The following is an 18,407-nucleotide window of genomic DNA, read 5'->3' on the forward strand; positions in this document are numbered from 1 at the left end:
ATTATTTATCTAATCAATTAAATTTATATCATGATTTTTATTATGAAAATTTTTTCTGATTTGTTATTTTCTATCAATTTTTGCAATAGTTTCGAATATTTATAATGATATTCTAAAATTATGAATATAAAAAACGCGGTTTTTGAACGGGCCACTATAATGAGATCATTTATTGGTTAGTAAATAAAAACAATTAACCAATCAGCAAATTCCAGGTCAAACGTGGTGCGATACTGATTGGTTAAGGAGAAACATAATGTGAACTTTATGCAATGTCTTTTGAGTTTAACAGAAAGTGGTGAATAATAACTTCATTTTATTTGATTTAATATCATTCTGACTTGTTATATATATTTTAACGAATTTTTTTAATTTCTTATATCTCGTATAAATGAAAGTTAACATACACTTGAAGTTTAATACATAAGAGATTTTATTCAACGTTAGTCTATATTTCAATTATCATTTAAGAATAAAATAAATTTAATTTAAAATATTACAGATTTTATAATGATTTATACAAGATAAAAGTTTCTTTTGTTATTGCTGTTTATTTATGATTAATACGCAAAAGTTATCTCTATATAGGTAATGATAACGACTTCACCAGAATAATATATGTAATACTCATTGTTAGTAGATGTAATTTTTTCTGTGTATTTGTGTATAGCAATATCGAATTTTCTTTGTATTGTGATTCATTATCTTATAAAAGGAATATTATTATTTGTGGTTATTGCTACTTCTATTGAGGAGGGCGTATCAGTTCTACAATTCTTTGAATCATTTTTAAATAAAATCGTATAACCTCAAATGAGATTTGACATATGCTTGTTATTATGGAAATTATTTAGTTAGTTGATTATTCTACATTTAATCGATTAATTAATAAGATTTCATCATAGACAAGTTATTATCATAAATAGTGTTACTTAAAGGAATTTAATCTAGAGATCCAAGATGAAGAAAAAGGTACAATGACTTTATATTACAAAGTATTAGTATAGCTAATAATAAAAGACTATTATCAATTTTCTTTAGTCTACATATATAATATATACATACATGTATATTCTTTAGGTTTTGTTGATGGGTAAAAGTGGCTCAGGAAAGACGAGTATGCGTAGTATTATTTTTGCCAATTATATAGCACGTGATACTCGTCGCTTAGGTGCAACAAGTAAGCATTTAAAATGTATTATTATGATTTGTTATTGATTTTATATTATTAATTTGGTTATATTCATAATAGTTGATGTAGAACACAGTCATGTTCGTTTCCTTGGAAATTTGGTATTAAATCTTTGGGATTGTGGAGGTCAAGAAGCTTTCATGGAAAATTATTTTGCATCTCAGCGTGATAATATATTCAGAAATGTAGAGGTGTTAATTTATGTCTTCGATGTAGAATCAAGAGAATTAGACAAAGATATGCATTATTATCAGAATTGTTTAGAAGCAATATTGCAAAATAGTCCTGATGCAAAGATCTTTTGTCTTGTCCACAAAATGGACTTAGTTCAAGAGGATCAACGTGATTTGATACTTCGAGAAAGGGAGGAAGATCTCAAAAGACTGAGCTTACCGCTTGGATGCACTTGTTTTAGAACTAGTATATGGGATGAAACTTTATATAGGTATGAACTCAGATTAAAATAAATTTCACATATAACTTATTATCTGTATATATTTCTTATTATTTAATATGTTATTGCTTCTATTTATTATGAATCATTGATTTTACAGAGCATGGTCTTCTATTGTTTATATGTTGATACCTAATGTAGAAGAATTGGAACAAAGTTTAAATCAATTTGCAAAAATAATTGATGCAGACGAAGTACTGTTATTTGAAAGAGCAACATTTCTTTTAATCAGTCATTGTGAAAGACAGCTTCACAGGGACGTACATCGTTTTGAAAAAGTTTCCAATATTATAAAACAATTTAAATTGAGTTGCAGGTAAAAGGAATATAATATTTAATAAAATCTATTATATATTCAATAAATGATGTATATAATTCTTTTTTTTTTTTTTTTTTTTTTTGCAGTAAGTTAGCAGCACAATTTCAAAGCATGGAGGTAAGAAATAGTAATTTTGCTGCTTTCATAGATGTATTTACATCAAACACATATGTGACAGTTATCATGTCAGATCCAGCTATTCGTAAGTATTTGTCATTTTGATAATTATATTATATGAAAGCTATTGTTTTATATAATTAATTCATTTCAAATAATTTTCTGTTTAAGCATCGGCAGCAACATTAATTAATATTCGTAATGCACGTAAACATTTTGAAAAATTAGAACGTGCTAGTCAAAGTTCAGCATTAAGTAGATAGAAATCAGCTCGACCCAGGCGCATTGTCACCCGGGTCCAAACTGTTAATGACTGTTGAATCTAAGAGTCTGATGGAATGACCAATATTCGGCAATCTATTTGCTGAAAATAATTCATCGAATAATTATAATATCCAGCTTTTATTATGAGCATACATGACAGGAATATGAATAACTATACAGGGAATTTTTCTTAATTTTTTCCTCACAATTAATTGCTATGTTTGATGATGCTGTAAGATTCTGTATCATCTCATGATAATTGTGGATCCATGTAAACCTGTAACAAGTAATCCAGTATCAACAGCCATAAAAAAATATTTTGTTTGAATTATTTATGATGAATATATCATTGATTTTGAATCCTGAATTATTTCATTTTTTAGATTGAACAGTATTCTTGTAGTTCGATGTTATAGGAATATCTGACATTGAATTTATACAGCGGTTCTTATGATCTTCTCAAAAATATATATATATATATATATATTTTCTTATACTGTATATTTAGTTTATTAAAATGACGTACAATCAAGATATGAAGTTTATCAAGTTATAGGAGTAAATGAATGATTACAATACATTTTCAACAATATGATATTAATATTAATACATGCCTGTATGTTTTATCTTAAATGTGTTAAATCAAATATTAAATTTGAATTGCGCTGCCTCGCACATAAATAAAGTAATTATTAATCTATGATTGATATTATGGATTAACGGCTGTAATTGTTTTTAAATATAAATAAAGTAAGTATAGTCTAATAACTTTGCATTTATATGTGAATAGATTATGTATTTTCTAATTATGCGAATAAATATAAAATATAGGCTTTATTTTATTAATACTGTCAATACTTTGGAAAAATAGTCGATCAATAATTGAGAGATAAGATTGATAAACGTTTCAAACTTCACGCCATTAAATCGACAAATGGCGGACTTGTGTATTGTCATCGTTCTAAACGTAAGCAAGACAGTTAGTCTTTTCCGACGCGATTCGTAATAATGGATAGAATAATTAAAGGTATAATGAAATATAGACAATGTCATAGAGAAGGAATGGTGAAACAATTTCAAAAAGTCAAAGATCATCCCGAGGTACGTTATTTATGATATATTTAATATTCTTTTTTAATGATAATTTATTACTTGATTACACGTGTTTTCCTCTAACCTATTTATTATTTATAAGTTAATTATGAAAAGTAATAATTGCATGTGATATAGATATTGAATAATTCAAATAATCAGTAAAAATAATGTGTTATTATTAAAAACAATTGACAATTCGTTACAAATTACATTAACAATAATTACTGTGTCCCTGAACTGTTTCTAACTTGTGAACTATTGATAAATTTTTTCTTTTTTTGTGTAGTAATGAAAGATGTTTCATATGTTTCTTAAATGCCCTTTGACATATTTATTATATATGGTAACCTTTACGATTTTCTACTTTATCGACTGATTATGTTATTGATTAGAAAGTAAATTAGGAAATTTTGTTATCTACTTAATATTTTTTTAATGTAAAATTTTTCTTTTCTTTTCTTTGACGTAGATTCGCGCTAACTTTAATATTATTGATTTAATTAAAATCGAGAGGACTTTTTTTTCTTTTTTTTTTTTATGTAGATTATATTACGTACGAAAGAAGATAAGGAAATAAATAACGATACAAATTTTACGATAGGAACCGCGTTATTGATAATTACTTAGGTACAACGATACGATCGATAATTCTATTTGAACATGAATATTCGACTTTATTTATTTTATAATTGACATTTGTCGTTCCTCTTATCATAGCCAAAAGCAGTATTCTTTACCTGCATGGATTCCCGGATGATACCAACTAGATTTACGGAAACTAATGTTGGAGATATGTTTGTCGGTACGAGACTTCATTATGACACTATCACACATTATGTCTGCTATTTGACTATTTCTATATGAAGAATCTGGAATTTCTAATGCATTGTGGTGTATCGAAGATTGTCTATAAGGTGACGTTTCTCAAATGAATATTAATTGAACAAATGCAATTTGAGGAATATATAGTATTATAAATTACATGATGTTATGCACTGTAGTTTCATTGATTAATGTAAGAAAATTTTGTCTTTAGTCTTATTTGAGAATGGCACCTTTAAAGTATCAAAGTACATTTGTTGCTAAACAATGAAAATGTCGATTATTTGTGATGTCAATTTTGATTTTTTAAGGAATTTATTTTTCTTTCTTTTTATTTTTTAGTGAGAAATGCAGGAAATCTGATTCCACATTCTCAACATTTCGCAGATGAACTCACTATGTGCGAGCCAGCTGCTTTGGAACTTGGTTGTGTTGTCAATGACATAAAACATATTATAGTTTGTGGGCATAGCGATTGTAAAGCTATGAATTTATTGTATGCATTAAAGGATGAAGAATTTGCCTCTCAGGTAGAATTTCTTTTTATATCATGTCAAACATATACATATATGTGCATTATCAGACTATTGTCATAGAAAAAGAAATAATATTTGAATTTCAGATGAATCGAAGGATATCACCATTAAGAGCATGGTTATGCGCACATGCCAGTAGCAGTTTAGCTAAATTTCAACAGCTTGAAATCACTGGGTTTCGCGAGCCTATTCTATTTCAAGCAGAAACGCCATTACGGAAATTTGTTGTTTACATTGATCCTGAAAATAAGTTTGCCATAGAAGACAAATTGTCTCAAGTAAGTGACAATAGATAGATAGATACTTATTCATTAAAGATGAATTTAATTTAATATTTAATTGTTTTGTGAATAGATCAATACATTGCAACAGCTTCAAAATATAGCCTCTTATGGTTTTTTAAAGAAAAGATTAGAGAGGCACGAATTACATATTCATGCGTTATGGTTTGATATTTATACAGGCGACATTTATTATTTTAGTAGAGCTAACAAAAGATTTGTTGAAATAAATGAGTTGACAGAGACACCTTTGCTCAAAGAAATCAAGAAATATTATTCTTAGGTGTTTTGATCTTGAGATGGAGCTCAAAATCTCATGTTTAGCGATTTAATCGTGCAAAGATTTGTGAATTATTTTTTTTCACGAGAGGTCGCTTTGTGATTGCATTTTTCAGTCCTTGTTAAATTTGATCTTTCAATTGTATGCGACGTACCTGAAGATAATGTTATATTTTTTATTTCCTTTTATATATAACACAACTTCTATTGATTTTATATAAGCATAATATTTCGAATAACAAATAGGAAACAATCATATTGAATAATTTGTAAAATAATATATTTTCTTCATCATTGTATTATATATATATATATAATTCAGAGTGCTGTTATATGGATAAATGTGATAGTAATTTGATGCTAAGAAAAGTGAAACTGCACAAAGTTAGACATACCTAAAAAAAAGGAAGATTATTTTTGGAAAATGTAATTTTAATAAGACGTTTGTTACCTAATAACTTAGAGAATGTATATCTATACACATTATTTTCTTATGTACTGTACTTCTTAATTTAATGCAATATATATATATATATATTTCTTTTTCTCATTTTACAACTTTTTCGATCTCTTCCATTACCTTCTATTTCAATCTATTGTACCAAATTTTAACGGAATATTTTTTTGGAATAGCACGATTGGTAGATAAAATTTATTCAAAATTATTTTATCATTATTACAATTTTTCCGTAAAAATAATTGATTTATTCAATCTGATATCGATCGATTCAATTGGGAACGGTCTTCAAGCAAATTGAAACGAAGAAATAAAAAGCAAAGGACGCATCCATCGAACGATGAACGAACAGCTTTGCGTTCGAAGGAATTAGAGCATGCCATTCCCGAAAGAGAAAGCAAAACAATGAAGGAAGGTGCCCTGAGTCAGCCAGGACGGCGAAAACACATCGGGATCGTATTAATTTATGCATCTTTGATATCAACAAAATTTAATTTACTATTGATGAGAAATAAAATCGAAAATGCAATAGATTTCTCGGATCGCCGTAAATAACATTTGAAGTATATAGGATTTAATTTAAAATAGGATTTAAAAAGTAAGAATATAGTGGTTTATGAGTGCTTGTTATTTACTATAGTTTAGGATTAAGTATCCTATTATATATACAGGCAACCCCTCTATAACACAGTTAATTTGTACCATATTATGAGGAAATAATATTCGTCGTGGATGCGTTGAATGCAAGTTAATAATAATAATAATAATAATAAGAAGAAGAAGAAGATGAAGAAGAAAGACAAAAAAGAGAGAAGAGGAACGTTTCGTGGCACGAGTAACTCGCGCTTTTTAGCTCGTTTCGCGGTAAAAGTGAAGAGGACTTGCTTCTCTCTGTCTAAGCGAATAGTTGGATAGTTGGGCCGGTTAGGCCGGTCTACGGAGTGTGACGGGCCTATGGGCCACGAGTATCGGGAAGGCGAAGAGGAGGATCACGAAGAATTTACTCTTCGATGCTCGTAACTCGAAGAAGGAGAGCTTCTGTGTCTTCCTTCCTCTTTCTCTTCTCCTCTCTCCTACCACATCTTATCCTCCTATCCTCTCTTACCCCGCGAACCGCGCTGGCATACTGCCCTGAATCCTTCTAGGGTATATATGTATGTATGTACCGTACGAAGCTTCGTTATTTCTACGGACACCCACGTAATTTAATCAAAAGACCGATCATACCAATTATATTATGAGATAATTATTAATAACATTATTTCGTAAATATTTTATAATAATTCATTAATCTTCTTGTGTTATGTTTATGGTTTATATAATTTTTTATATAATCTTATATTTGTTATTTCAACGAATAATTAGATTTAGGCTATATAGATATATAATAAAGTGTATATAGATATACACTTTTAGATCATCTTTCGTAATTTTCTTCTACTATTTCATCAAGATTCACTTTTTTATTAAACAATGTTATTTAAACGATCGAATGTCTGTTTAAACAATATTTTGTAGAATTTATATACTATATATGTGTGCATATATATATATATATATATATTTATATTCTATACATACTGTATATATTATATATTATTGTTTTGAAGAAAAAAGTTTCGGATTCATCTCAATCGATGGTAAGTCACCCCAAATTTGTAAAATCAAAAAGGTTCTTCGATTTATATCTTCAACCGTAACAAAATAGAAAAGTTTTTTTTGGTGTAAAGAGTAGCTAGCAATACTATCGTAAAATAAGATTGGATTCGGTTGCAAAATTTTCGGTTAACCATAGATTGGGATACCTGCCAAAGAGACACAGGTTCTATTGAGAAAAGTTTCGAGAGCGCGAAGATTTTTACTGAGATCGAATTGGCGGAACACCGAATGGAACCACAGGAGGCAAAGACCACCCTTGGACAAAATAGGAAGTTGAAAAGCAGCGAGAACATCGGTCGGCTTTTCTCAACCGTTGGTCGACCGCAATTCTTTAAATTTTTACTTCCGTGTGACTCTTTTTCTCTTATTCTCTTTGTAAACTTCCTTTCAATTGCTCTTTTTACACCATAGATCTTTACTTTTGTGAGACAGGTTGAAGAATGCGAAAGTTTCAAAAAATGAAATTCTGCAAAGTGTCTTGTGTTCTGTATGGACCAGTAATTTTTATACATCTAGAATGGACATGTGATTTCTCTTAAAAGAATTAGTCGAAATTGTAGAATACAATTCTTTTTTTCAATCAAAATCGTGGCTAATTGTAAATGTAATTGTACTCAAAAGATTTTTCAAATTAACTTTCTTAAGTATCAAACTTTCATGATTTCTATTTATTTTTTTTCAGTTGAAATCATCCCTTTTCTCAGTTTTACTGAGATTCCTAATTCACCCTATACATGCATATACACATACGTATGTACGTACATATATACGTATCTTCCTGAATTTCAACATACGTAACTAATACTTTATTCGGTATTATTTGTAGTGTTATTAATTACGGTTGGTGCTATACGTCCGCGCGTCATCATTAATTTTTGCCACGGTTCGCGGCCTTCTCCGCAACGAAACACAACGGAGCAACGCAATGTAGGAATATAAAGTTTCGGAAAAATACAGGAGCGTAACGAAGTGGTAATGCCACCGGTGGCTGCAGTATGTTATGCCTCGGCACACACCACTGGCCACGCTATCTTTTTCTTTGGCGAGCGCGGAATGGAATAATAAAAAAAAAAGGAAGAAAAAGAAAAAGAAAAAAAAGAGATCGCGCGAAATCGTGACATCGTTCCTATCGTTTGTGCGCTTTACCAAAGTAAAAATCAATTTTAATTTCTACCCCTTTGGTTTGATTCAATGAATTACCTCCCCCTCACTTCAAGTAAATTATATTTATGTAATGTAAATAAATATTTTAATTAATCTCGTAAATGTAAAATCAATTCGCTTCGAATAAAGAGAAATTTTATTTCTTCCGTATGTTCTATCGTAAAACTTTTACGTATTTATAGTGAGTTTCTTTTTAGCTATCAAAGCTTCTTCTCAAATGTAATGTATGAATATATTTCTTTTGTAACTTTCTTAGGTTTTTATCGAGATCTTTATTATCGAAATTTTTTACTTTCGTCTGAAAATCAATTATGTAATAGGATATTGTTAAGATGAGCAATGAATTTATTATAAAATATTAATAAATTTATCGCTTAATATAATGCTGCTATTATTAAATTCTTCGAATTTAAAATTATTTACATATATAATATCAAAATCATAAAAATCATTTTATGAGAGGGATAATTTTATGACACAATTTACAATTAGGTATGTTTACTTTTTAAACAACAAAATTATGCAATGAATTGAAACAAACGTGTGTTTGAAAATTGCTAGTCAACGTGACAATTAGAATTACAGAAAAATGATGAAATTTGTCAGCAAAAATCTTACATTTCATCGTGTCGTCAGTCGCGGTAAAAGTGAGCGTTAAGAAGGAAGAGAAAGATGAAGAGAAAAAAGAAAGAGAAAAAAAGAAAAACAAAAACAAAGAAAATAAAGAAAGAGAAAGAGAAAAAGAATGTATATTCTCGCGTAAGCTATTCTTGTCTCCGTCACTCTATCCTTTAATAGCGCCGCCGTGTGTGAATTAAAATTTAGGTCGAGGAAGTCACGAGTGCGGTGCGTTTGACACGATTTTCTCCGTTCGTCGGTCGAATGTCAAGGTGTAGGTCCCAAGTCAACGGGCCGCATGTACATATGTATTACGTGCGTATCCAGCAAGCTTTTTCGGACGTCCAAAATTCAAAGCACGACCGTTAGAATAACGTTTAACCGTAGAATCATGGTGTAGCCTGTTAAACAAAATTTTCGATTTCTCCCTCCTATCCCTCCTCCTCCTACCCCTTTTTCTTATTGTATTATGTTATTTTGATCAGTTTTATCGTATATATTCAACATTATTTTTTTTTCATTTGCAAAGCTTACAAATTATTTATAGCGATCTAAAGTAAGTCAAATATTTATGGTGATCCAAAATATCTATTTTATGATTTATTTATTAGGCGTATAAGTGTCTAAATGTATAATAAAGATTTAACTTTATATAATCGTCTATGATTTATCTATTAGAAAAATATTTATCTATATATGCTAAGAACAGATTTATGTTTACATTGTTCATATCGTGAAGTTTTAAACGATCAAAGATAATCGAGATTGTATAGGTAGATTGTATAGAATTGTATAGAAAATAGAAATATTTTTGTCTAACTTGAAACTAAGATTTGAAACGTTTATTACTTTATTATGAGCCGTTAAGTACTTCAATAATACGTTTTTAAGAGCCCGATAGATCCTTGTTCCGATAATGGCTCCTACCATCCGGTGATTTACATTTAGTTAGAATGGTCAGCGATAAATATGATTGTGTTGGCTGGGAATCAGTGATTGGGCAAGCTCGATTAACTCAGTGTGTCGAATGTTTTTCAATGATATCGTTTATTTTTGCACGGTGCTTGCAGAACGTAACGTCATCGATTGCAGTATAATTGTTAAATTATGTTGCAATGGTGCGCACAGGTGCAAGGAACTCTTGAAAGAACATTCGATCGATAAGATCGTCGATCGGCGGCCTTACCTTCGCTTTTTTTCATGTAAAAAAGTATATATACTACTACTACTATTTGTCTATATAGGTACATACACACACACACACGTATATGTTGTTTGAAGAATTATTTGTGTGGTGATAAATATAATAAGTAACTCTTCGATTTCCACGTTCATGCGAAGTGGCGCAATCTGGATAAGCTGCATCGACTGTGTTATGTAAAGTGACGACAGAAGGAAAAAGAGCCTTTTTCTTTATCACAATCCTCTAGGCATTGTGATCCATCAAGAATAGAATCTAACTTCCTAAGAATATACTATAATAAATATATAAGTATTTATACTATTCAAGAGTATACTATAGATAAATATATAATACATATTCACTAGTTCTCATGGCATATATATTTTTACTAAGCATCATGACATCTGTTAACATTTATTTTTTTCGTCCTTTTTCAAATGTATGTTAATCTTATAAATCGATAATGGATCTATTGTTAATCGAGTATACGTGTTTAATAGTACGCTAAGAAGACATTAAAAGAAAACAAGAAGATATAATACCACGGAGAAACTCGGTTCGAGTGGCAACCTGGGGTCCTCGTATCGCGTGTGTTAGATCGCGTACGATGGCGTACAAGTTCAAGAACAATGGCACTTTACGTTCTGTATGACTCAGGAGAGGAGGTAGATACGTAGGTAGGTTGGTAGGTAGGTAGATAGTTAGATAGTTAGGTAGGTAGGTTGGTAGGTAGGTAAAAATATAGGTGGGTATATACAATTTTACCAGTCGATGCTAACGAGTCATTGTAGTGGTACTACCAAGCAGTTGCGGGACTGTGATGGGCAATGGCGGCGGCGGCCAGCAGCTCTTGTGTGCCACTAACCCACAAACACACTTACCTATGTTATACTATGCTACTATATATGTACCTATGTGTTGTATAGCTGCTCGTCGATGTCTTCTTTATCATCATCATTGTCGTTGTCTCAACTCCTCGTATTCATACCGTCATTCCCTGTAGGAGAAGCTCGTCTATCTTCTCGTATGCGCGATCGATCACGAAGGATAGTCCCAGTATTCGTGAGAACCCTGCGATCCGATTCCAGCTTCTTCGAGCTAACGGTTCGCATATCTCACGGGAGAAGTATGTAGCTTATCTCTCGAGACAAATTGTCATTTGTTTCTTTTTATTTTATTTTATTTTTTTTATAAATATATATATATATATATATATATATATATATATATAAATTGACATGATAATAGAATAGATATAAAGAAACAAAATTATTTACTAGACATATCTGTCCTTATCCATTTACCTACTTATTATTACCTACTTATTGATAATTACTCGAAGGTAGATCAATGTCTTTATTTTATTTCCATGGGTTTCATGCAGGGTTCAAACCTCAAGGTCATTAATAGTCGTTCTAAATTGCAGATTAAAACCACCGTGGAAATAATTCCAAGTTATTAAGGACAATTTCTATGAGGAAGAAATTGGCTCACAGCTTATAGCGGTCCGATTACTTTCGAACGCCTCAGTTACGCGGAAATGATTTTTATGTTATTGAATTACTCGATCGTAATTCCAAATGATTTTTCACGTAAAAGTAACTGCGCTACAAAAAATAACTAATGATAATAGATATTAGCCGTTTACTTATGAAATCAATTTTTCTATAATCTAATTTTATTTTACTTTGACAATATATATTCATTATATATACGATGTATATAAGTGTCTTGCTTGCGCAAGCGTTGAAGTCTCCAGCGTTAAAGTTTCCGATTGAGATTGTATAGAGATTCGAATGAGAGTGATCTATAAAAATATGAATTTCACAAGGCGATTCTAATTAATTCTAATTTCGAGAATTGATTTATAAAAGAAATTCAATGTTTGTATTTGGTAGATGTGATATAAACAAAACACAGTGATCTAAAAAATATTAATTTTCGCAGTATATACTTATCATAATTAATACGTGTTACATACTACTTGATCGAACTGTTGAAGAATGTTATTTTTAAGAAAATTTAATTTTTAAACTCGGCGGGTGTAATAGTCCGTAATAGAAATGACACGAGAACATAACAATGTATTCAGTTTTATGCTCCGTTTCACATTAGCGCGTTATCATTTGTATATACGTGACGTAGGTATATGAACGGCGAAGCAACGTCTGTTGGTAGTCGACCATAAGCTTGTTCATGAGTAGGTATGAAGTATATACGTGCGAATATATGTATGTGCACACTCACTCACTCACTATATGCTCATACACATATACCGGGTAAAAATAAAACGTCTCCCCATAACTGCGCAGCCCCGATCCGCGTTTACTCTCCATCTCGATTGGCCTACTTGGTAAACAGGACAAAACTAGAAGAGTGACGGCGTTCCTGCTGCTCGATTAGAAGGAAGCGAAAGAAAAAGAAGAGTGGGAGCGAGAGAATGAATGCGAGAGGGAGGTGAAAGAATGAAAGAGAGAGAGAGAGAGGGATAGAGGAAGAGAGAGAAGAAGAAGGAGACAAAGAGAGAAAGAAAGAAAGAAAGAAAGAAAGAAAAAAAGAGAGAGAGAGAGAAAGAAAACTCGTGGACTTTTTATTTTTAAGTGAGAATCCAAGACGAAACTAAGAAAACGAGCGTAAGAACCGAGACCGAGAAAAAGAAAGCAATCTTAAATCCACGAACGAATCATTGTCGTTGTCGCCGACGCCGTCTTCGTTGCCGTTATCGTTATCGTTGGACGATGTGCCACGACCCACTCTTAGTTTCCTATGTTAAACTGTCTTGAAAGGATTTCATCCAACGAGCGACGACGAAATTCCTTCTTGCTCTAATTGCTTCGTCAGACTGCGAAGAGTAAAAACTTGGCCGCGTTAATCGCTCGTTAGAGCATAGCAACTGTCGATTCTCCATCTATGCGTATTTTAATCGATGTTGATTATCGGTATGCTTAATGTCTACTTTCAACTTGAAACTTAATACTTATCTATCTATCTCGATGATGTCGAATTATATATGTCGACGTTGAAGTTTTATAAGAAAAATAGAGATGAGATTTGTTCTGAATTTAATCGTTTTTGTTTAAAATCCAAATTAGTAGGCCATCCTGGTTTCTCTCAAATCTATCAAGAAACAAATGAACTACTTTTTCTATTGGCCCAGGGCTAATAACCTAACGAACCTTTACCTAATTACATTTTACGAAATTGAGATGGCACAAACGCTCGAATATGTTCCGTTCTTCAGCCCTTCTTCTCTTTTTCTCTTTCTTCTTATTTTTTTCTGTCTTTTCTTCTTCTCCTTTTTTTTTTTTATTCCTTTCTTTGGCCATTTTGCCGCCTACCGAAATCCGGAACCACCGACGATATTTGGAGGCCGCCCTACCCCTCTTCCTTCTCAACCCCCCGCCGTCACACACTTTTCAGAATGTCCTCATTTTTTTGGGGTCTCGGACTCTCGACCGCCGCGTGACTTCCTCAACGCGACGAACGAAGATCCGTGTGTATAACCATGGGTATCTATATTGGTACTCTAACCGTTCGAGGAATTAAAATTACATCGGCGAGAACGTTAAAGATGTAACGTTGTTCAATTAGCACTCGAATACAGCATGGTCATTAATGACCGTTATGTAAAAGTATTTGCACACAAATGCTATTCTCTATGCAATGGGTCATCGTTTCGTGTAAGTATAAGCACGAAAGTTTTTAATTGTAAGAGTAACTTACTAATTCACGTAATGACGTATATTACATAACGTAGCCGGCAAAGATAAAATAAAATGTGAAGTTAATAGCTCGTTTCTATTAAGTATCTTACGTAGGTATGTATATTGTGTGAGGTATAGAAGTACATAACTACGATAGAACATCTGGTTATTCTTCGATAAAATTACAAATTAGAAGTACCTATGTAATTATTTTAGGATTAGCTATTCAGATATTCCTTCGAGTTAATGATAAGCAAATAGGATGATTGAAATAATAAGACAAGGGATTAATTATTTCAGTATTATAAAATTCGCTTAAAAATGATATCTGTTAGTTATTTAAATATTCTTATTACTTACAAATCATAATACACCTATTTCAACAATAGATACTAATTTAACTATCGATAAGCGATGATTTATATTACTTATGATATTATCTATCGAAAATACAGAAACGATTTAAAAGAATCTTTAGGATTGCACGTTTATAAGTGAAATGTATTTAAGATGATTAAAATCAACGTCATTCAACATTACATTCGTAATTTTACATAGTTATACAATTTATTTGTATGAGATTATTCTACAATGTTAAAAAAAACAAGCCCACGAAATTCACTCTCGTGAGAGAGTGAAACGGCAACGATTATAAATAATTACAAAAGAAATTGTTAAAAAATGTAGTCTTGTGTCACGCGCATATTTATGTAACGCATGGTTTTCGTCGTCCTCGTCCTCATCATCTTTGTCGTCGTCGTCGTCATCATCATCATCATCATCGTCGTCGTCGTCGTCGTCGTCGTCGTCGTCGTCGTCGTCGTCGTCGTTGTTCTCATTGTTGTTGCCGAGAACCACGCCACAGTTCTAACAAGGTAGAACCGTGTAACGGCAACGCGAGTAAGTTTCCTCGTAAGTTCGTGGCAACATCCGCGTTCGGTCGAACGTCGATGTGTAAGCGTATTACCCCCACTTTTGGGCCATTCTATACCCCCACTATCCCCTTGATAATAGGATGACAAGTGGTGGGGATTAGCCAAGAGGGGCCCACCTGTACGCTCGCACGTATGCGAGCACATGTGCGTGATACTTCGAGGCAAGAAACATGCCGGTAGGGTAGCTCGATGATTGGTTGAGTGTCTAACATCGGCGTTTTCACTCTATGCTTCGTCGAATGTAACACGTACGAAGTAGATATATATATATATATATATATATATATATACATACATGCATATATATATATTTATATATATATATATATGTGATGCTATATACATCGAATATACTCAGCTGCTTCTTAATAGGAGAATGCAAGCTTGTCGAGTCCTTGCCAAGGTCGATCGAACTTGCTTTTTCTTTGCTACTATCAAAGACCCGTTGACATTTTTTTCTTTTTCTTTCTTTTTCCCTTCCTTATTTCCTTTTTCTTCTTTTTTTTTTTTTTTTTTTTTTCCAATTAACAGCCTTTCAATAATTGATCGATGATTTATAGAAAACCGAAGTAGTATTTACTGAGAATATAATCTATTGAGTTATGTTCTTTATTATTACTCATATGAAAAAGGTAATTCTCATTTCATCAGATTACTCTTGAAGAAAATTTTTATTCTTTTCAAATATGTGATATACTGAATATTTGTCAATTTTTCACGGATAATTGTTAACTTGTATTTTAAAATTATTGAATTAACCGCAATTTATTTTAATAGATTCAAACGTCAAAAAAAATAAAATTTTTGATGAAGTAATTTTGAAACGTCAAGTCTTTTATGTTCGGTTTAAGGGATATCTTAAACCATTATGTATCCGTGAAAATTTACGATTTTACCTGTCCATCAAGAATTGAAAAATTTACGACCTCAAACAACGGGAGGGGGTATTTTCTAACTAACACTGGCTCGAATTGCATTGGTAAAGTGCACAAGTGTCCTAAGGGTCGTGAAAAGTAATGAAAGGATGCTCGGTAGCCATCGTGGTTTAAACATTTTCGCTCGTGACCTTTTCCATCAGCGTAATATGTCATATCATGCAAAATATTTCAATTTTTAACAATTTGAAAATATTTTCATGTTTATATTTTTCGAAAAGAGATATTTCGATAAATATAATTAATTATACAAGAAAAAAGGGAAAGAGAAATAAATAGAAAGTATGTATTATACATAGGTATGTGTGTTTGTGTGTGTATGTGTGTGTAACGTTGAAATCTAATAATAATATTATTGGTATTATCTTTGGTTATTTCACTTATTTTATCAACTTTTTGTTATTTTACGATTCCAATCAAACCTTCATAAATTTGTGTAGGTCAAAAGGATCTAAACAATAGAAGAATTATGAAGCTTATTTTTAATGTTTTACAGTAATTTTACTGTACCATTATTCGGGTCAAGGTTATTTAACAATATCGATTAGGTGAATAGTTGAAGTTATTAAGGTAAAACCTAACAGTTTAAAGTGGTCATATTGAATGCCGCAAACCGTTCTTTTTTAAAACTACCGTAAATTTTGAACAACCTTTAGTTGACAGAGCTTCCAATTTTAAAAGGAGAAAAACAAGTTTTGGTTTCATTGTTAAGCGAGAAAAATAACGTCGACGAAAAATCTTTAAAAAGATCTGTTTAATTATTATTTACGACACTAGCAGATATTTTTTAACTTTACTAAAAATATTCGTTTGATTTTTGAGTAATGTGGATTCATGCATTTAAAATTTATTTCAACGTTCGAACAAAATATCGTGGATATTTTTTTTTTTATCAGACATGGTTAAATTTTATCTACATTTAAAATTAAATTCTTTTTCTGAATCAAATAAATACGAGCTTTTAACTAGCAAGATAAACTTAAAACAAGTTTATAACTGCGGTTTATAAAACGATCTTAAAATACTATAACGAAAAACTATACGATTACAATGGATATTAGGATCTATTATTTATTTATTATATTCTAAATTGAACAATAGCGTACTGAGTCTTGTTTACAGTAATAGATCTATTAGTTGAGAATTTTACATTATCTTCTTTTTTTATCTTATATTATTCGGTAATATATTTTGAAATTTATTACCATAACACTTCCATGAGAATAAAAGATGTTTTGCAAATTTTTTAATATATTAATTAATGTCATATTTAGTATTAAATCTTGGACGGTTCTAACATTTTTTAAAATATTTTTTCTTTTTGAGATAATTTCACAACTTATATAATAAAGTTACATCATATAAATATATCTACATAATACCAATTATATTTATAATATCGTTGAGCACATAATTATATGCCATATATCATTACTCTTATAACAAAAGTTACTCTACTGTATAATTGTACATTTCTAGAGCTACATTTAAAATTAGTTTACGAAATAAAAAAAATAAAAAAATAAAAAAATAATAATAAAAAATAAAAAAGGAACGAAAACACGTATTATTGTCTTGTCATGTGTGATACATTGAGAGATGTATCTGTGCAAGAGTGAAATGAACGTGGAAATCGAATGGACGCATACCGATGACGATACCGAAAGTAGTCGGTGTCGAAAAGAGAATTTTTTTGGATGAATACCGTGAAAAATTGTGCGCGGGGAAATATTTTCTATCGGCATCTCGAAAACTCAGCGTGAACAGGTCGACCGTAAGAAATCGTGCCTCGCAATATTTAGACTCGTACTACTTAGCGTGGAAGAGAAACGAGTAAACTGAGAGGGCAGATTATTTATGCCCTTTTCATAATTCTATATGGGATTTCCACCCGGAAGAAAGTTTTTTTTTTTTTTTTTTTTTTTTTAGGGGAGAGAGGTATTGGGGACGAGTTCGTTGTCAAAGTCATGCTTTTCCTTTTATTTCACACGCCGTATTTCCGGGTGGTCCACAATACCATCTCAAAGGAAAATATTCTCTTACCTTTAACGTTTGAATTAGAAAGACATTTCCAACGTTCTAATATAAATTTGCGAATATTATGCGCAGATAACCGTTTGATAAAATAATTAAGCAAAAAAAGGATAAAATATTATAACAAAAATTAAAAAATAATTATTCTTAATGAAAAGAAAAAAGTTTTAACATAAAATTTTTAACCATATACTTTACAAAGATTTCATTATAAATCATATTAACAATACGAGAATCAATTTTCATATATATAAAAAGATATAAGATGGAAAATGTAAAGATATTTAAATGAATTAAAAAAAAAAAAAAAAGAAAAAAAAGAAAAAAAAAAGAAAAAAAAAGAAAAAAAAAAGAAACAG

General features: G+C 30.9%; 2 protein-coding genes across 2 annotated transcripts; both read left to right on the forward strand.

The window, feature by feature from the left end:
* Positions 1–295: 295 nt before the first annotated feature.
* RagA-B (Ras-related GTP binding A/B) lies at positions 296–2,973 on the forward strand. Its single transcript, XM_035863900.2, has 6 exons — positions 296–972; positions 1,081–1,180; positions 1,253–1,637; positions 1,747–1,962; positions 2,052–2,167; positions 2,254–2,973. Exons 1-6 carry the CDS (start codon positions 961–963, stop codon positions 2,343–2,345), a joined length of 921 nt encoding a protein of 306 aa, XP_035719793.1. The 5' UTR covers positions 296–960; the 3' UTR covers positions 2,346–2,973.
* Positions 2,974–3,221: 248 nt separating this feature from the next.
* CAHbeta (carbonic anhydrase beta) lies at positions 3,222–5,867 on the forward strand. The gene is made up of 5 exons (XM_035863901.2): positions 3,222–3,447; positions 4,159–4,243; positions 4,606–4,793; positions 4,886–5,077; positions 5,154–5,867. The coding sequence occupies exons 1-5, from the start codon at positions 3,355–3,357 to the stop codon at positions 5,361–5,363; spliced, it is 768 nt and encodes a 255-aa protein (XP_035719794.1). The 5' UTR covers positions 3,222–3,354; the 3' UTR covers positions 5,364–5,867.
* Positions 5,868–18,407: the final 12,540 nt, after the last annotated feature.

This window comes from Vespa mandarinia, chromosome 7, assembly GCF_050613455.1.
Source record: "Vespa mandarinia isolate Hongniang chromosome 7, ASM5061345v1, whole genome shotgun sequence".
NCBI classification, from domain to species: domain Eukaryota; kingdom Metazoa; phylum Arthropoda; class Insecta; order Hymenoptera; family Vespidae; genus Vespa; species Vespa mandarinia.

Bases quoted from the DNA above. Each gene is read 5' to 3' on its own strand.
- RagA-B (XM_035863900.2), top strand. The intron at 1,638-1,746 runs GTATGAACTCAG...TTGATTTTACAG, and splicing joins TGGGATGAAACTTTATATAG to AGCATGGTCTTCTATTGTTT. The intron at 1,963-2,051 runs GTAAAAGGAATA...TTTTTTTTGCAG, and splicing joins CAATTTAAATTGAGTTGCAG to TAAGTTAGCAGCACAATTTC.
- CAHbeta (XM_035863901.2), top strand. From the start codon at position 3,355: ATGGATAGAATAATTAAAGGTATAATGAAATATAGACAATGTCATAGA. The intron at 4,794-4,885 runs GTAGAATTTCTT...TTTGAATTTCAG, and splicing joins ATGAAGAATTTGCCTCTCAG to ATGAATCGAAGGATATCACC. The intron at 5,078-5,153 runs GTAAGTGACAAT...TTTTGTGAATAG, and splicing joins TAGAAGACAAATTGTCTCAA to ATCAATACATTGCAACAGCT.